Source organism: Cyprinus carpio, chromosome B14 (assembly GCF_018340385.1).
Source record: "Cyprinus carpio isolate SPL01 chromosome B14, ASM1834038v1, whole genome shotgun sequence".
Classification (NCBI taxonomy): domain Eukaryota; kingdom Metazoa; phylum Chordata; class Actinopteri; order Cypriniformes; family Cyprinidae; genus Cyprinus; species Cyprinus carpio.
Window position 1 is genome coordinate 12,984,360 of NC_056610.1, and position 21,143 is coordinate 13,005,502.

Below are 21,143 nucleotides of genomic sequence, written 5' to 3' on the forward strand. Positions count from 1 at the left end.
TTTTTTTTTAAACACCTCCACAACGAATTCCTATTTGGTAACAAATGACAATGGATGTAGTTGTTTTCATTTTATTTTTTTTATTTTAACCAAGAATGCAAACATGTAAAACAGCAATCAGCAGTGAACTCCCAAAGCTTTACATAACATAAAAAAAACACACTCCTGTAGCAAACTACTATTCACTAAAGTCATTTTCAGAAATGAAAGACAGAAAAAAAAGAAAGAAAAATCCCAAACCAGTACTAAATCCACAGGAACCTCTGACATGCAATTAGGTTGCAATAAACACACAAACTGAATCAAAAACATCCCTCAAGCCATCTGTCACAACCTCCGGCGACTCAACACTGTTGTTTATAAATGCAGAAACAAGTAAATGCTCTTCCGCCGGGATCAAGCTAGAAGTGGCGTAAGGCTACTTCAAAGAAGTCATCACACATGCATGCGTAATAGAAATGTATATACATGGCTAGAATGCTGCTCAAAAAGCAACACTTTACCACCCACTGCTCTGACTAATGTGAAAAGCTTTTTCCCTGTTGACCATTCAAATCTTTGAGCAACTCCATTTGAAGTCATTCACTTCTCGCAATGAATCAAGCATCATCCTGCACTTTCTCAAGCAAAACCTAATTAGCATGAACGCAGCAGCACTGAGAGATGTTTTCCTACCTAAAGATATATGATAAACTCATTAACTAACAAGGCCTTACGAGGAATATTGATCGCTGTGATTTGGAAGCTCCTTTGGGGCACTTGATCCCATTTATCATTGGTGGTGATCAGTGGCTCAGTCCATACACACCCATTTAGCCCAAGAGTTCTCCACTCCTCCAAATAAGAGGTGTGTTGATTCATTTAATCAGTGTCTGAGTCATGGAGGGGTGGGAGGACGGGAAGGAATAGGAGAAGAGAGGCCTAAGGCCAGTCTTCTGAATTTAAATACAGGGCTGAAGATTGAACTTGCTCGCTCTCAGCCTCTCATTCGCATTTAGCTTTGCCCTGCTGCTCCTTGAGATTACTGAGGGCATTATTGAGATCGTTCTTTTTAGGCAACTCTAGTGACTGCGACAAGCAACTAGTTTGGCTTGTTTCTAGAGTTTCACATCAATTCACTATTTTCCATGAAGCATTATTACTCAAAGATATAAAGCATTAATATTCACCAAACTTAAAGTCTATTTTACAGTTAATCAAAGGATAAAACAAGAGTTATCAAAAAGTTTATTAGGCACAGCAAAATACAAAGACTTTGGTCTTGAGACTGACACTAAATCAAAACCTGTTTTTCTTTTATAGTTTCATACCAAAACAAGTATTGCAAGTGTTACAGTGAGTTTGCATAGGCATGAAAAATGGAAGGAAAAACAAAAATCAGACAGTAGTGGGCAATATCAAAGCCCTTAGTGTGAAATATATAAAAGTCTTCTTGTAAAATACACTTAAATGTTTTTAAAAATACACAACAGTCATGTAGAAAAGGGGGAAACGTACATATAAACTGTGAGGGAATGCCCAAAATTTAATGTATGCCCCTACCTGTCCTCAGGAAGAAATCTAGTGTAAAGATTGAGCAGATTAATGCATTCATGTGTAAAAATATCACTTTTGCTATAAAGACCTTTCCACTCAGCCACTGCTTATTGAAAAAAAGGCATATTGGTGACAGTCACAGGAATGCGTTTAAATGTGACTGATTTTAAGGCTCAATCTATAATCTACTGAAATGCGGTAAAGGCTGTTTAAATACTATCCATTGCTTTGAACTCGCTCAGGGCCTGCACAGGGTTAATGTGCTTCTTCTGAGAGGACCGCTTCACTTTGTTGGTCTGACCGTCATCTTGCTTCTCGCGTTTGACCAGTGGCTTTTTCTCGGGAGCTTTCATCTTCCAGGAGATGGCGGGCATGTTGAGGTTTTGCATTCCTTGAGACTTCTGGTACTTGGTGGAGGCCACGTAAGAGGCCTTCACGGTGGACACCACAGAATTCATCAGATTCTTGGCCGCCTGAATCAGAGACATAGCGCTATCCACCTGCAAGTTAAGAAGACATTGAGACCTTTAGAGTAGTTCCCACACGTTCTACAGTGAATTAGCATTTCCATGACACTTTTAGCCATTTATGATTATTGGATATGGAGGTCTCTTTTATAGAATTTGATGGAGATGACAGACAGATTTCAGCTTGTATACCAGACAATATCTTCTGAACAAATAGATTTAAATTATTATAATTAATAACCTGCAAATGTCTTCAATTTTCTAGTCGCAGGCACGTTCTACTCTACACAAGCACTTAAATATTTTCATCTTTATAATTTATATTACAGAATTTTGAAAGATTTTATTTCCACAACTTTACATTTTTCGGGTTTTCAAAGACTGCAGAAACCCTTTATTTAACCCCAAATGTATGTCCTTTAATTTACATCCAGCTATTCTGATTAAAGACAGTCTTAATACAAACCCATATAGATGCAACAAAGTAATTAAGATTAACAAACTAAAATTAAACAAATAGCAACTTAGTTTAAAACAAAGGCTGGGAATAGGCAAGCTGGAAATACTATTGAGCTGTAAAACAAAAACAGGAAAATAAATTAGCTTAGCAGCATGAGTTGTTCTTGTCATAGAGGTACGGATGGGAGAAAATAACAGTAATTCTTTTTTGCTTCAGATAATTAGGTTTTTCACCACAGAGGCACAAGTCTGTCTGTCCTTTTCTCCCTCTCAGTAAATGAGGACTTACCCCAGACACCACGAGCTCTCCGCCCAGATTCTGCACCTCTGCTTTGACTTTACTGCAGATATTGAGCTGGTGACAGTACAGGGCTATACGCTGCAGATAGGCCAACAGATCCTGCTTGCACGCTGAATCTGGACACTACAGAGAGAAAGAGAGAGAAAGAGAGAGAGAGAGAGAGAGAGAGAGAGAGAGAGAGAGAAAGAGAGAGAGAGAGAGAGAGAGAGAGAGAGAAAAACAGCAGTTACTTTCTGTCAAACAATAATTTTTCCACACTGATTATGGTGAAAAAACTGTGTAAAATTTAAGCATGTTAAAATGTGTTAAATGGAGCAGAAAGTGCTACTATAAGAGTTGCTAAATTAGCCAGACTATTTCAAAAACGGACATGCGAGGGGCAGGAACGTGTAGAAGCTTGTGAAAGATGGGCTTTCAAATTCATTCGTGGTGCTTTGAGGCGTAGACTCTGTGTGGGCCTAATGATACAGAAGCACCATTTAATAAACCTGACAAGAAAACACGTCGAGACGGATGGTGAGTCAGACAAGCGTCTGTACAGAAATACTTCGACTGATATCTAAAGTGAAAAGCACGTTCAACATGCTGGTTGTTTTGAGGATCTTTGACTGTTGCCTGCAGATACCCTAATGCTCCACAGTCACCTGTCCAACTGCATGTGCTAGTCAAATTCACTCGGTTCCCCATCATGGCAGGTGATCAGGCCCACCGAGGACTCAGCCAAACTGTCCTTATTTTACTAGAAGAAAAACAAAATCCTTGCGCATCCATCAGAAGAAAACAGCCCTCTATGTGCTTGCTCTTAAGGAATATTTTTGAAGTATAAACAAATACAGTTCAAGAGTCACAATTTGCACATTTCTCACCCAATAGTTGATCTCGCATCAGCAGCTAGTTTATTACCAATTCTCAACTGCAACATTTACTAATTTAGCTATTTGCACAGATATGTATTCAGGGTGAAAATTTGATGCTAAGTAGTAAAGAGCCGGAACATCAAGACAGAGTTGTTAATGGCACCCTACTGTATATAATTAAGTGGCTTTATTTCATGGCACAAAAACTAAAAATGTTCTTCAAACTTATTGAAGTGCTCATTTGATGGATGCAGTTGCAGTGGGTAAATCTGAAGGCAACTTCTTGGGATTTAGTTTGATGACAGTTACTGCAAATCTTCTTAGCATGCAAAAGCACAACACACACTGTCAGCACGCTAAAGATGTTGAATTTGCATCTTTCCCTTCAAAGCACCTCGCCTGCAACACGGAATAAAACAAGAAATTAGTCATGCTCACTAATCAATTAGTTGACTAGCCAACGGTCCTGATCATTTCTATATGTGTAAAACAAAAACCTGCACTGCAGTGCTGCCAACCGACTGAATACATCACTAGCTCCATTTACCAGTCGTTGGTGCAGTAAAAAGCACAGTACTTATTTTCCTCATAGTTTGACCATCCAATATCAATACCTCACAATGTTTCATCAGTCTCCAAGGTAACAATAGTTTCTTCACAGTTATAATGTTCAAAGAGTCTGGCCCAACATCTCTGCATTGAAATGCTCTGAACAAGCAGGACTTGGGGGTGCCTGCACATAATTACACCAAGCCAGCTTCCCAACAATGCCTTCATCTCAATAACTCTGCCCCAAATGCCATAAAGCAATTGGGAAAATGTCAAATTTCTATTATTTTAAACAACAGCTAGAATGCAGATGCATACTTGAGCTGCTTATGGCTGGAAAGAGTGCATAATTCTGCCACTCAAAATGCACCAATTACGATTTTATGTAAAATTCCGGTGCACGTAATTTAAGACCTCAGTATTCAGCCAAGTTAAAATAGTGCTTAGTTAGCCATAATGTATAAAAATGGGGCAAGAAAACCTAGAAAATGTGAAGTTCTCATGACAAAATGATGCAAGTATGAAAGAGAAATTAAAACGAGATGGTCTTCCATGTCTATGCAATAAATACAGATTACAATACCTAAAAATTCTTCGAAATACCTCAATTAAAAACACAGAGGAAGATTAAACAAGAGTGACCTTGCTGATTTTATTTGCTAAATGAGCTCTCGGTATCCATCCATTTTAATGTTTGAGGCCAAATATAAAGCCAAACTTGCAGAGATGTGCCTGTGGGAGATTCAACTAGAGATACAGCAGAACACAGAGTTGAGTCAGGCCATCTTCACCATACTTTAATAATCATTATTCTGTTTATACACCCCACTGAGAGAGAAGGGCAGATAGACAGGCACAGGCTGTTAGAAACAAGACAGAGCGACAGGGAGACAAAGGAAGATGGGAGACAAGTGGGTGAAAAGAGAGTGGGATACCAAGAAAGAACTGGTGAGAAACAGGAAGAGAGTGATGAAGAGGGCAACAGGCTGCTCGTCTTTCAAGACAGCCTGAGAATTAGCTGCCATTTGATCACAGTATTTTTCCTTAAGTTCTGCTTGTTAAAGTGAAAGATTTACATGCTACTACAGCCACAACATGGAATGTAAAACTACTTGTTTCCAAATTGTGTGTACAATTGTGTATATAAATAAATGTATATTAACAAGAAATGAAATTAAAATACAAATATTTACATACACTAACAATTAAAAAAGGGGGGAAAAAAGAAAAAAAAAAACTTATGGGAATTTTCATTTTTAGGTGCACACTTCCTGCTATAATATGCTATAAACAGTCATTTTCTTGGCCCAAGGAAAAGTCTGCTCTGCTTTCCCTACAGTATTAGCTGACTCTATGACTGCAGGACACTGTAAAAGCATTTGTGCCAAGGGTTGGAGGAGAGGATTACATTCACAGCAACACAAAGCAAGAATTTTCTTGCCCTTAAGGGCTTCTCACCCCTAAATCTGGCGTGTTGATCCAGCAACAAGTCTGGCTATGCTGTGAGCCCCAGCAGCGCTGCTGGAATATTCAGCGGTGTAGCTCTGACTGCTTTGGCATTCGCTATTTCCATTCCAGCTGGCTCAAAGCATTCTGGGATTTGTAGTAAAGATTATCCAGCTGGGCACATCATCACTCCCCAGCGAGAAGTCAGGATGTCTGGGCATGTCTGGGCAGAACTTCTCCCTCTCTCTCTTTCTCCAGCTCATCATAAAGAGCCAGCAGGGGCACAGGAGAGTCTGCCTCTCATCTGCTTTACTATTCCACCCATTATTCCAGCAGTCATTAAGAAAGCCCCAAATTTTTATCAATCACAGAGCTGCTTTTCTTCCCTAGAGCTAGAGAGCTTACTGCAGAGGAAGTCAGACAAACAGCAGAACGAGGTGGAAGAAGGGGAAAGGGTGTGTGTGTGTGTGTGTGTGTGTGAGTGAGTGAGTGAGTGAGAGAGAGAGAGAGAGAGAGAGAGAGAGAGAGAGAGAGAGAGAGAGAGAGAGCGAGAGAGAGAGAGAGAGAGAGAGAGAGAGGACAGCGGTGGTGAATCAGAACAGAGCCCTGCTAAAATGAAACCTGCTAAGAATACTAATTAGAGTCTCGACTCCTATTTGAGACAGCTCGAATCGGCCCTTTGAAAGCATCACTTGTGCATGCTCAGCTGCTGAATTCATCCAAGTTGAACAGGAAATGCAGCCTGCCTGCCTGCCTTGACCCAGACGCATGTGAATACATGATGCGCATGTCAAACAAAAGTCCTCCATGCTATCCTCAAACATTTTCCTCCTCCACCTGCAAGGGATGCATGCAGATCACATGTGGTTCTGCCGATGCTGTTGATTTGGGGGGCACTTTGCGGTGAAGGGATGCGCTAAAACAGCTTTTTTTTTTTTCTTTTTTTTTTTGGAGAAGTGCAGTGTCCAGTAAGTCCCTTATCAGGCCGGACCAAGAGCTTATTCTGCATTTACCCATCACTCCATTAAAAATAAGCAACTTCTAAGAAGAGTGTTCTCCTTAGGAAACGCATATAACCCTAGAGTACATACTGTAGCATAACCTTACATTCAACTTCAGCCCCACTTCAACCCCTCAAGTTATGTACATGCAAGCACTTATGGGATATTACCTTGCCTGGTCACGGACTTTGGATTCTGTGCAGCAGTTTCTTGGCAATTATTTTTTTTATTGTATTAGTTCTCAGAGGACGTTTAGTTTCCTTTTTACAGGAATTATTAAAAAAAAGAAAAGAAATCTTTTGCTCATATGCCAGCTAATAATGCATGTGATGTTGAAAAGTAATGAGCTGTCTTTAAAGTGCACTGCTTTTCTAATATGACATCGAGTTTTATCAAGTGAAGTGTTAAAAAGAGGCACTTTTTAGCACCTTAGTTACACGAGGTGATAGAAAAGGTGTTGCCATTATGTTTCTATCACATGCATCAGAAAGAGGTGAACTAAAGCTACTGAACTGACCTAGATAAACTCAAATGCATACTACAAAATTTATGAAGCTGGGAAAGATGCTAAGACTTAAAACAACACCACAGCTACCTTAAAAAAACATATTTGCCTTTGACTATTTATCTCATAGAATCTTTGGAAATGGGATCTAAATAGAGGTTAACATTTCACAGATTTAAACAGGTTTAAAGCAACAAGTGGGCTATTTCTGTTTGAACTATGTCTTTAAGTATAATCTGTAACTGCTGTAGTGAGCAACTTCCACATGAAAGTGGCAATGCTGAAAAAAAGCAAAAAAAAAAAAACAACAACACTGTTTTCTCATTCTCTCTGCAAATGTGTACATTACTGTGTAAATACCATGTTGTCCTCTGGCATGGAGGCTGAGTTCAATTATAAAACCCGGCCCTATACCCAAACGCCCCCCCATACCCTGAGAAAACCATTCAAATCAATAAAAACAAGGTTGCAGCAACTATTGGGACTGATGTGCAGAAGAACAGATTTCACACCTCAACGTTAAAAATATCCTGCTATAAAAGTGAGTAGGAAGGTCAGGCCACATCACAGAAAATGTCATCCGGCCTGCTGAATTCCATTCTAAATGGGCGGCAGTAGTAGAACAGCATGAGCAGGGTTCTGACCTTTCTCAACACATCAGGGAGGAGAAATGCCAGTTTCCCGTATTCACTGACATAGCAGCATTTTAATATAGAGCAGCCCTGATTATAAATGGAGCTTCTTGGGTAATGCATTCTTTTGTGGGTTATGCCCACTAAAGCCTGAGGAGATATTGATACACTGCTCGCTGCACTCCTCTCAAGAGGGGATGGAATGAGGTGTGTGTTTTCTCTCTAACAAACAGAGCAGATGACATATGGAGGTGATTAGAGCAGTGATGAAATCGTTATGCCCACCCAATAGGTCTTCTGCATGAGAATTTCCATAGATATGATTACCTGGTGTTCATATGTGGTGTCCCAAACCACAGAAAGAGTTACCAATTGTTACTGATAGACATTAAGCCAGCATCTGAAATTTAAAGAGGGACACGCTAATCACATTTAACTCAAGCACTCCTAAACGGCTTAATTTTCACTTCCAAATTAAAGAGAGCTATCTTGACTATAAACAAAACCTTCACCAAATATAAAAAAGTCAGTCTCTGGAGGTTAAAAAAAAATAATTCAAGTGGGGAAAATAGCGCACAAGAAAAAAGGTTCCAAGCTGCAAGAAATCTAACAATCTCCAGAGGTTAAAAAATATCTCAAAAGGAAAAAAGGTGCCAAGTGGGCTGCAAAAAATATAAGAAAAATATAAGTAAATCTCCAGAAGCGTAAAAACAGGCACAGAAAAACACACATCTGCCACAAAACTCCTCTAGTCCATCTGAAGGAAGAACTGAATCTACATAAAAAGAAAACCGTCTGCAGTAAGCAAACTTCATCTTCTATAAACATCTGCTGGAGACAGTTTGAGAACAGCGCAGGTGGAGATTTGACGTACTGACTGTGACCCTTCGAAGAAAAGTTTCTGGACCGCAAACTTGATCTCCCAGCATCTCTCAGCTGTGAACTCATTCTAGATAGTTTTTACTGGCTGTGCAAGCTCCATGCTGAAATACTGATCTGGGGGAAGTGGTGGATGCAACAGCAATAAAACCGATATCCTTCACAGATTCAAAAACACAAACATTTATGTAAATCGTCTTTCTACAGAGGGAAAGTAGAAGCACAGGGAATTCAGCCTACTCAGTCATCAGTATTCAATGTACAACCTGGAAACGGCAAAGCACCCAAGGCAATCGAAGGTTCATTTTAAAAGCACCTGTTAATATCAAAGTCATTTTTTACCAAGATAAAAGATTCATCTGTAGTTTCTTTAATAGAGAGAACTCTAATGCACTTGGAAAGAGGAACGTCCCTTCATGTGGCTAATGTGTTTTATATTGCGTTAAGGTGCACTTGTTGGCGTTTTTTTTTTTTTTTTTTTTTTTTTTTTTAAGCAGCTAAATATAAAGCCATCATGGACCATGATAATCAATCAAGTGGCATTTGAAACAGACTGATGATCTTGCTCCTATCCAACCAATTACCCAAAGTAAAAAAAAAGAAGAAAAAAAAAAAAAGAGAAAAGAATCATATTTGCAAGTGCAAATTCTATCTTAGTCTAATAAAATCCTGATCTAGTATCAGAGAGAAGACTTATAAACTCACTCATGATGTAATGGGACAAAAACATTCTCAGATCAACAACTCAAATTTAAGTTTTCTGATAAAATAACATGAATCATGTGCCTTATATCGCATCACTGATCACCAAGGCAATTGAATAGCCACAGCATGACAGCAAAAGCCTCCAATATGCCTGCCAAATAGACAACAACCACTTCCCTAACAGTTATTAATAGGACTGTCTGCTCCAAAGCATATTTACAAGCACCTATTTCAGTTTATGACTGAGACCATTAAACGATTTTCACATTTCACCAAATTACAAATACTACACTGAAATTTAGCACGGTTATATTTTTACTGAAGGTCATTTGACTAAAAGTAACTAGAAGACATTATGGATACATTCCAAACATGGTGATAATGTCTAAAATTAAGCTCATTAAACTGCGAAAGCTATTTTGATAAAAATAATAAAAAAAAGAAAAAAAGATTCAGAACTGACAGACAGATCTGCTTCAGGTTGTTCAGGTCAGCTGGATAACGCCTACTCACTACAATTGTTAAATTGTGCCATGGAACTGGACTGAGATCAAAACAACATCCAAGGCACTGTAGAGCTTTTTAGTTCTTGAGCCATGCAACTATTTATTTGGTCTCTGGGTCACTGTCCTGCTTGAAAGAGGAACTTTCTTCCAAGTCTTTTAAGCAGACTGAAAGAGTTCTTGTTTTCACAGCAGAGTGTGATGGACAACTTTTCCTGTATGTCTGGGTGGTTTGATGTTGCATCAACTTTCACACAACTGAACCAACAGTTCTCACTGGGATACTCGAATAGAGTTTTGAACTCTTTTAAACTTATGGATTTATTTTCTCTCTCCTATAGACCCCTTAAAAGTTTGGAAACATTGCAACGTCTCCGGGTGGGCGGGGCTTAGCTGGAGGCAAAAAGAGGCGCGGACGCAATGTAGCACGTTTTAGGAGGGATTTATTAAACACGGATGCAGAAGAAGGTTCGGAACTGCCGAATATGTACAGTCACTGACTCTGCGGGACCGTGACAAAAAAAAAATAATAATAAAAAAAAGTGGAAGTTAGCATACATTTATCAATTAATTCAGTTGATCACTCAGTTCACTGACCAAACTGGTTATCTGACCAAAATATAATGACGAGTGGATAACATTACAGTAGCCTAATTTATTTATTTATTTATTTTTAGCTAAGCCTGGTGTAGTTCTTGTATCTTGTTCTCATTGGAAACATTTTAACCAGGTTTTGGATATTTCCTAGACAACATATGAATTACTTTCGGGTGGTTTGGGGAATTTTGTCAAGGCTTATTGTCTATATTAACCTATCGCTGGGCTAACTATGATTAGCAATGTGGATTATTTTAAGAGACCATTCAAAGGATGGCACACACATCTATCGCTGTATGTTTGTTTAACATTTAAGCTAGCTAGTGCGCTGAAGGTTGGCGACTTTTCACCTATAAAACATAAACTTGCTGATTTTTACTAGATAAAACCAACACACCAGTACATATGCATAGATTATTTTACCTAATATGAAGTGTGCACCGCAAACACGAGCATTATTTATGATCGTCTCTGTCTAGTCTGTACGCTGTATTGCATCCAACCACAATTTTCTTCTTGATTTCTGTGAAGGAATGTCGGCCGGGATCCGGTGAAACTTTAGTTTTGAACCAAAATTGCTGTTCCTTCTATTCTGGCATCCAAAAACACAACAAGACGGCATTTTTAAAGTAAAGTAAAAATCTCAAACTTTTAGCGCGCCTGCTATGAGTTCTTCCTTATGTTTTGGCTCCAGCTAGAGCACAGACACCAAAGCGACTAAGGCGATTAAGGGGTCTATACCAACTCCAATTTTGCGATGCGGATGTGGACAATTCTGCATCAATGCAGTAATAGACCATAATCGATTATAGCCTTCTGACACGCTTTTCATGCGAGTATTAAAAATGCACTCTCTATTTTTAAATCTGAGCTTCGTGGCGGGCTTCATTGCACAGGATATGCGCTGTGAGACACATGCGTATTGCTTGACTGTGCTTCCATTCGCTGTTATTTTAGTCATTTATTTTAGATGTGCTTTCATTTATGCTGTTTGGAATGCCTATGTATTAGATGCACAAAACTCACGTACTGACAGACTTTCACGTGTGCTTTGTGCTTGTCCTGAAGCTTGCGGCTGCGATTAAATGCACTTGAATCTACTTTTATGATAAGAAATTGATGTAAACAATCAGTTATGTTTTCAGAACAGGACAAAACATCTGTTATGTCAAAATAGATCTGTGCATTAGTGTGAATGCAGTCTATTAAAGCTGCCACTGTCCATGATCTCATCAGCAATAATCAAATGGCAAAAACAGAAAAACCCATTACTAACTATGATCAGCCTATCTGTAAACTTTCGGATAGTTTAAGCACTCTCAGATAATGAAAGTGCTTTTTTTTAATCCCTTGTAATTGTATTTCCCCCCCTTTATTACTTTAGATCTGCTTGTATGTTTTAAAAGCTATATTTACTTTTAATTCTTAACAATAATTAATCAATTACATATTAATTTTGTATATAATATTAATAATATTATCAATGAACAATTACTTTAAAAAGTAGCCTGCTTATATAATTTAATAAAAATGCACAAAATAAATTTGATATAATCATGATGCATCGTGATATCGAATTGAGCTGAATCATTGACATGATAATCGTAATCGAATTGAATTGTGAAACCAGTGCCGATTCACACACCTAAGTTTTTCCACAGCAATCCTTCAGTTTCTCAGGATTGCTTTAACCAATGAGCTCTCCAAGACCTCTGAGATCACATAATAAAGATTTTTGAAAGATTTTAGATAGACCAATTTGCTAAAGAATCACAAACTGATTTGTGAACCATTCTTACTAAATCGCTGAAGAGAACTGACTGAGCAATTCATTCACAAACCAAAAACTATGGCTTAAAATCAAGTTTTACTCTACACAAGAGCAGACAAATATTTCACAGAAAAAGTCTAAAATAAAAAATAAAAAATAAACTTTTTTTTTTTTTTAGGTATTGCCATGACTGTGGGAAGCCTTAATTCACTATCTACAGTATCTAAATAATCTCCACCTTTGGGAATTTAAGGAAATGTTGTAGCTACCTTAATGATTCACATGTTGAAAGCAATCGTGTCATTAATTCAATTGCTTTTCCAACTGTATATATTTAGAGCTGCTAGAACACAGATGCTGAATACTTAAAAACAGCACAATTCAGGTTAGGAACATTTCCTAAAAAAAAAAAAAGAAAAAGAAAAAAAAAAAACTAAGAAAAACATTTGTAATGGAGTAAAATGAGGAAACTGGCTGAAAGTCTTAGTACCTCTAAATGAATATGTCTGCAAGGCAATTTACACCATTTACACTACAAACGGTACCCATGTAACTGGTATGTACTAGAACCGAATCAGAACGCAGATTTCGGTGCCTCATTTCAGTGCCACTTAAATGCCTGAGCGATCGATTGAAATATTTGTCCTGGTTCTCCAAAATAGATGCAAGAATCATGGGTGTAACTAGGCCATTTTTAGCGGGGCTATAGCTCCATAAACTGTACATAAATGTGTTCGCCTCAGAGTCAGTCCCATTTAAATTTCATATGAAAACGGTGGCAGACTTCGTCTCCTCCCCGTCTTTCAGCGCGCTCTTCAATCGGAATTTTGTGGCTCTTTTTTTTTTTTTGTAAGTATCGATTCAGGCACTGGTACCGTTTTAAAAGTATCAATTTGGCACCGGTATTGTAAAAAACCCAATCGATACCCAACCCTTGGGATCGCATCTTGATTTTTTATTTTTTTGCTCTTCTACTGTAGAGAAGGAAATTTACAGGCCTGTCAACGTTAAGCAGCCAGAGGCCAGAACTGGGAGGTGCAACCTGTGGTGGTGCCTATGGATCACCATAAATCTTCCCTGATTGAATGTAAATTGGAAAACCATGTATGTTGGTATACATCACTGGCATAAAGCACGTGCTGCTGCCCACAGGTCTGCCTCGCTAAAATATACACACCAAGTATTCCATGAACGTGTCTGTGTGTGCCAGTTTCATGCCTTCATGTGCAAGCATGTAAGGCACAATATTTATGGGCAGTGTGGTGGCTTACACATTTGCATTATAAATCTCAATTACACTGCATTATTTGCTCAGCCCTGTGCTCAGAAGAAATCTTCCCAAGTTGCCCCTGCAGAATCTGCTCGTAAATTCTTAATAAACTGCAGTGCAGACCTTTGTGTGGCAATGACCTAAATCCTGCATTCTCCTCATCTATGATCTACACTCATTTCTTTAAAATTTAATCAAGCTCTGTTACAGCCATTTAACTGATTATTAAACCTTGTATCGACGATAGAGATATTGACGATAGCAGATGTCTTTGTCGATAGTCAAGATGATATTAGGGTCATTCTCGTATTTATGTATTAAATTATAATTATTTTTATTTGGCGGCCTATTATAATTCGGCTATCAAATTGCCTCGCTAATTCACTCCAGCACCGCATTTCACACACGCGTCCAAATGAGGATTAGAGCCTGTAGCCGGTGAAGAAGTCTCCATCCACAAACAGACATAGCCTACATCATCTGCAGATATAAGGTATTTAATCACACTTACAAGTAATCTGAACGGTCTATACAATATTTTTAACAAGCCCTCACTAACGGAGTTTAATACCACAGTTATGTTAGAATGCATCTCATTCATTTCTGTTGGGGTTGCTTCGGGCTCGTCATGGGGCGCACGGTCCGAAGCGCTGTATAACTGATGCATCCATTCAATTGAACTTTACTCCAAATATATGAACTTACCTGTTTTAAATACATTATATTTAAAGTGTTCGTTTATGTCCAATATTTAGTGATAAACTGTTGGTCTATAAATTAAATCTACTATTGATTTTCACCGTTGACTGATTTTGCAGAACATTTAGACTGATAACTTCGGTGCGCAAATGCGACAAATTTGTCACAGGACGCGCGGTATGACAGTTGTGTCCGACTATATATGAACTAGCTGTTTTAAATATAGTATTTTTATATTTAACGTTAGTTTATCAGTATGTTTGGAAGTATATTTTTTTGATTATTGGTGATTCCATAGGCTCAAATAGTTATGCTATGACAAGTGCAGAGAGTTCCTCTCTTGCTCCACCCATGCACGATAATATCGTGTATCGTCGATCTCACGGGCTGACGATATAACGATTTGAAAAATGACCATATCGCCCAACACTAATCTACATACAACAGCTAGATGTAGTGAGATGGATTCAGAATGCCTGATTCTCAGACAAGATGCACTACCCGCTGATTTTGAAAAGGCCCCTCTGTACTCATCAACGAACACCCACTATCCGCTTGGGTACCGCTGTCTTGTTTGCATCCTTGGTTGGCCTCCAGATGCAGAGGAGTATGTTTTGTCACATCCTCATTTTGATTAGTTAGGTTTAAGTAGCCGAGCTTGCTGCTAAGATGCATTTGTGAAGAGTTACGCAATACAACCCATGCTTTCAACATTGCACCCCCCCCCCCCCCCCATGCATCATCTTGTTTACCTGTACAAGATTTCTAAAGAATGCTGTTTTTGGCATATTCAACTTTCACTGATATTTTTGGCCTATCAACACATGGCGGCTCTGTTTTGGTGTTTGTTAGCAATCTCAGATGTAACAAAAAAATACATGACATGATAACTTGACGAGCAGTCAGAAGTGATGCTATAGCCCACCGCTGTGTATTCTGTGGCAGGGCTTTGAAATGACAAAGAGAGCAAGGAGGACAGACAGTAGGGGGAGGAGTGCCATGATTATTTGCTTTCCATCCCTCCGCAGGCTCTTCTGAATCTGATGATTCATCCTTCTGTATAAGAAACTGCTTCCCTTTGTTCATTTTTCGGCAGTTAGCCTCTAGCAGCCTCGTCTGCACAAGAAGGTGTGAGGAGCAGTCTTAATATAGTTTGGCATAAACATACATAAAAGAGAAAAAGAAAGCTGCCACCCGGTAATTATGCTGCTAATTAAAGACGAATCACACTTAATGGATTCAGGTCTCACTTGGGGCTTTCCATCCCTCATTCCTTTCCCTTTTTCTTCACCTACTGCCCTCAATTCCTCTATTTGTAGGCAGGACAAGAGGAGGGGGGACCAATCAGGACTGAGCTGAGCTGGATGTCAGGAGTTGCTCACACCTGTATAAAAACAGGGGTCGCACTAGAACAGATGCATCTCCTCCCACAACCAATGCACTTGCTAATGCATACAGCAATCCCTACACTCACCCAGCAAAGAGATGAAGTCTTGCTTGTTTCACAAATATGAATGAGAATCTACATAAATAAAAAAATTTATATTCAAATATTAAAATGTAACAGTATATAATAAAAACTGTTAAAATATTAGTAGCAGTAATAGTAGTAATACTTTTATTTTTTATTACTAGTTACAATATTGTTAGTAAATGATACATTTAAATAAACTGTTAAAAAACAAAAACAAGAATTAGAATAATACAAAAAATGGTAAATTATGACCAGTGAAATCTCATCACGCCCGTCTTTGGCACGTGTCGTGAAGTTCATTTTAAATGCGTCCTACATGCAAATCAATCCCATTACTTCACAAATTGGCAGGTTCAGTATAATGGACACCGTTTACAAAAACATAATGCATTTTCATTTATGTGCCAGTTTGTGCAGATAAGCAAATGCATCCACAGACACACACACAAGCACCTGCACAGTACCCATCTGTTTTCTGCAGGGGATATCATTGTATTCACAGCACTGAATAAGCAACATCAAAGACTTTGCAGGAAGTGGCAGTCTATGAAAGCTTTCACCGTCTCTGAACTGGACATTTAGTATTCCTCTCAGTTGGGTCGGCATAGGTAGCATTACTACAGTCTTGAAAAGTGGAGCTGCTTCACGTCGGATCAAAGTGCAATCTAAATAAAATATCAAAAGTGCAGAACTTCGGTTTGCATGAAGGCTGCTTATTATGCAAGTTTATGTTAAAGGAATCTTTTTGAAAGCACACTGCATATGTTCACAGGCATGGCTAATTAACAGCCATAACCATGCGGCAAATAGGATAACGCTATGTATCTTTACATTCCCTCCCTGAGTGCTGAACTGCGCTGCATGGGCAAAACGTGCTTGCAAATGCATGAACTCAAGAAATCAACATCTAGCGTGACCCTGAGCTTCACAAGTTCTCTTCGCTAACCCTTCAGCTTAATGCAGTTCAAAGTGTAAAAATGACATGTAGTTCTTAAAAACACACACTACGAGTGCTATTGACACATCAAACTGGTAGTTTGCATGCTGCATGTTGATGTTAGCACAGCGTGATGTATTCTTTTAATTAAATGACAAACTGAGAGGAGAGGCCTTCGTGGAGGGATGAGTGATGGGTGATGATTCTGCCATGTAAAACCCCCTTCCCGAGCTCACAATATCACTTTCAACAACAATATTGAGAAGAAAAAATGTATCTAAAAGAACCCTTACATCACATATGCCAGTTTGATGTTTAATGGAAATGTTCCCATATTTTCAAGAAGCCTGTGAACCTGTCATTGTCACTCAGATTCAAGAATAAGAAAAGCTTTCCATGAAAATAAGTGTCGGACTACAGGGATTGGATTTACAGACCCACAGTGCCGTCTTTTGCATCATGGTCTCTGTCACAATTATCGAAAGGTGCTGAGAAAAAGTCAGGGATAGGAGTTGGCTGGGAGATAAATTATGCACCATTGCGTTTCACTGGAGTGCTTCATAAGGATTAAGATTCTTAAATGAAAAACAAGAGCATGGATAATTCACCAAGAGAAGAGATCTTTTTTTCCTGCAAAAACACTTGAGTTCAACTTACTTGATCCGCAATAGCGCGGCCCAGCTTGTCCATTCTTGATCCGGCTTCGGCAATCTTCTTTGCAGCACTAATCACATCAGAGGCATTTTTGAGTGGTCCTTTACCCCTGGGGGAAAAAAACACAGCAGGTTCATTCACAGTTACTGTTCTGTGTACAGTCTTATGTGACGTGCTAGTGAGTATGTGTGAGCACGGATGATGCATGTCAAAACGTCAACACGTTTAACAGATAAGAAGGGCTGCTCAAATTGACAAGGTTGATGAAAAAAAATAGGCTCTTCTTTCACAGCCTCACACTCACAGGAACAGCGCAGCGTGAACAGGGCTTTTTGGGCAAGACGAGATTAATTCGCTTCCAATTGATTAATCTCATTAAGGAGGAACATCCCTCTCCAACACGTTTCCATTCACTAGTAGCTTGAAGACTTCGAGGGGGGTACGAATGAACGAGATATGCATAGACAGACAGATGGTGTGCGCTAGCAACAGCTCCCATCCACTTCTGTGATGTCTGGTCAGCTTCCTGGGGTCACTGCCACTTCAGTTCATTTAATAGTTCTGGCCTCATCCATCCCAGCTCACCCCCCCCACAGCTCCCCGGTTACAATCAGGCCAGCCATTTGCCAGTTCTGTGTGCCCACAAGGGACTGTGGGGCACAGTTGGCAAGTGGCGCAACCTGGATTCAAAGCTGCTCTCTTCAGGCTAAACTGAACAATCCAACCCACAACAGATGGAATTTTGTGTTTTTGCTCTTCCTCTACACTCACCCCTCCCTATTACTCTCTCTCTCTTTCTGTGCTGTTCAGACAGGGTACTCCTGGCAGCACTGCATCTATCAAAGCAGTCGCAGGAATTCACTAGAGACACCATCTCAAAAAGAATACGCACCCCCAAAGAGTGACCAACACATCTAACATTTTGAAACACAAAGGAGGCCCACCCACATTCTGCCCTAGGTGAGTGTGGTCACTACAAGGTGACTGCCGAGCAAGGGTGACTTCATCTCACTTGAAAATCCCACACTCAGATATGCAAATCTGATTGAGTACCCATGAATTAGCCACTGATACTGGTTCCAGATGGGGGTAGTGCAATTGTGTGTGTGTGTGTCATATAACTGCTCAAGCACTGGACCACAGCATGCACAGACAGGTGGCTCCAAAATATGTGACACGAATCCAGGCGACACATGCTTTATTCATGAGCAGAAAGGGACATAAGCAGAATTGGTGGCAAGCCGCTTCTCTGCAGATATTGAGGCTGGATAAAGGCTCCCGAAATCAATTTCCTCTTTATAGCATTAACCTTCATGGGACTGTGTACCCATCCAAGGTCGAGGGGCAATAATTTGGGCGTGGACTGAATTAACTTGCCGAGACCTTCACTCAGCTGCACATTTCTGCAGGTGACACATCAGCACTGATTGCCATTTTTCATGCAAATGCCACCAAACCTGTGCAACCACACTGACAGATGTACTGCAGCCTTGTTGCTTTTTTACTCGAGACAATGACAGATTTCTGGGGGCCTTCAACAAGAGGTATGAGTGTCACCGTCAATGAAAACAATACCATTCTCCTGCCTAAAACAAAACAGCTGACAGATACATTATGTTTAGGGCACTAATGAAAATAGTTGATAAACATTTTAATGAACATAATGAATATATGTTATTAATAAGAAATTATAGCTTTTGATTATGTAAATCTCTGTCATGGCACAAAAAACATTTGTGAACCAGCAATAAATGTGTTTATCTAGCTATTATCCATTTTTTCTTCCCATACACGTGTGTGTGTGTGTGTGTGTGTGAGAGAGTGTGTTTGTGTGTGTGTGAGTGAGTGTAAATGCATTTATCTAGCTATCAATAAATGCCTTTATCTAGCTATTATCCATTTCATATACCCCATAGCACGTGTGTTCGTGTGTGTTTGTGTGTGTGTGTTTCAGCTACATAAACATATTTTGTGAACAAGTGCAAAGTGAACAAAACCAAACAAATTCTCCAAAAAAACCCTTACCCAAAAGTGAGCAAAACCTGACAAAATCTTCAAAAACCTCCCTTTGGGGACATCCTAAAACTGATATAAAAATAAAGTTTTTTTTTTTTTTTTCTCAAATTGTAAAAACGTAGAAAGTTTTCTGTAAGGGGTAGGGATAGGATTAGCTTACATAAAAAACAATGTAAGTCTATGTAATGTCCCCATTTAGGTGTATGTGTGTATAATTTGCATTCCCCATGTTTATTTGTTATATATATTAATATAGTAATATTAATATTACTGTACACCTAAGTGTAAATTTATATAGTAAGAAGTGTACACATAATACAGAGTTTTTTTTATATATTTAAGAAATGAATTGTGGTGGACAAAAATTTGACATCAGTATTCAAGTGTTCACTGCACTGGGGAGGAATGGAGACTTGTTCCTGAACAGGAGGAAGCAGCAAACAAAGCTGCTTTTCCCCTATTCTTGAGATAAGGCTGAGTGACAGCCAACCTAGAGTCATTACTGTGTGCGCAATATTGGCAAACAGTGTCCTCCGCATGATCCACTTTAAAAAGGGGTCTTGGTTAGCATAGGCAGGGAAAAGCGATGGTCCAAGACATTTTCCATCTCTGTCTCTCTTACTCTCACACACACAGACAGACACAGTGTCCTCTGGGAGAGCAGATGGCAGTCACTCTCAGGTGTGCGGCCCATGAGCGTGCTCTGTCACACCTAAAATGGCCTTTTCCCTGATTCTGTCAGCATACAGGGGAGGAATTCAGGTGACCTTTTCTTGCACCAGCAGCTCCTGCCCTTTCTTGTTTATAAATCAAGTCTTTTTTTTTTAAGAGGTCAAAAGATTTTGTTCCCTTTGGAACCATTTCTTTTGGGATCACGTATGATGGAAAGACAATGAGGCAAGCAAATGAGGCAGGTAAAAAGCCTTCGAAAAAAAATCCACAGCTCATTTGGTTCCGCTGAGAAGGGAAAAAAGGCTCCATGAGATGGAACTGAGTGCTTGTCTCAGTTAATATTAGACCTTACTAATTGATGGCCGATTTAGGTAAATGACAGGGGAAATTAGGCATAAAAAAAATAACAGATTTCACCAGTCTCTCTTTCAATATTCGAAAAGATTTCCCTCTAAAAAGGCTTGTGCACATTTCATTGCCAATGCAAACTGCCATACAAACCAATATAAAGCTGAAGCACTGAGCCGGGACGCAGTGAAACCGGAGCAGCAGTGCATGGCCAGAAAGGTCTATTGAGTTAAGTCTAAAAGAGATGTGTGTGTATGTGTGGTCTTTGACAGGCATTCGAGCAGGGAAGCAGGCAGTTTGAGCTCACCTGGTGAAGTCTGTCATCTCCATCATGATCATGCACATTTGCTTGGCCAAAACGATGATGTCATTTCCGCTGTCATCCCACTTGGAAACCTCGGCGTCCAGCTTGCTCTTCTCCTCCTGGAAACTGGCCACCTGCTCGGCAATCTTCGCCTTCTGCTCCTGGGGTAGCTGAGCCATGATGGCCTGCCAATTCCACAAAAAAAACTCATATATAACACACCGTTCATAAATCTGCTCACGATACGCTGATCTATGACTGTTAATGAGGTAAAGAGATGACAAAGTATATGCAATTAAAAAAGAAAATTGATGTTCAATCCCCCTTCCTGCTTCTTTCTTTGCTTCTCTCTTACATCTTCCTTTGTCCTTCTCTCGCTCTCTCTTTCTCCCTCTCATTTCTTGCATGACCGGCCTGGCCCGAGCATGCAGGAGAGATTTTACAGCTTTGGCTGGTGGCGTATGGGCTATGAAACATTCCTCTAATTCTGTAAAAGGTTCACAACCTTTCAGAACTATGCTGAGCAATGCCTTCTGCAGCCTCAATAGCCCTACAAAACTC

At 39.5% G+C, this 21,143-nt stretch overlaps 1 protein-coding gene across 1 annotated transcript in view; it reads right to left on the reverse strand.

Moving 5' to 3' along the window:
* Window positions 1–1,210: 1,210 nt before the first annotated feature.
* Window positions 1,211–21,143, reverse strand: part of ctnna1 (catenin (cadherin-associated protein), alpha 1) — a 105,293-nt gene continuing 85,360 nt past the window's right edge. The window contains exons 15-18 of the mRNA XM_042738128.1: window positions 20,586–20,767; window positions 17,246–17,351; window positions 2,752–2,886; window positions 1,211–2,036 (exon numbers count right to left, since the gene is read on the reverse strand). Of these exons, the coding sequence (XP_042594062.1) occupies window positions 1,746–2,036; window positions 2,752–2,886; window positions 17,246–17,351; window positions 20,586–20,767 (714 nt within the window). The 3' untranslated portion in view covers window positions 1,211–1,745. The remainder of the gene's footprint in view (window positions 2,037–2,751; window positions 2,887–17,245; window positions 17,352–20,585; window positions 20,768–21,143) is intronic.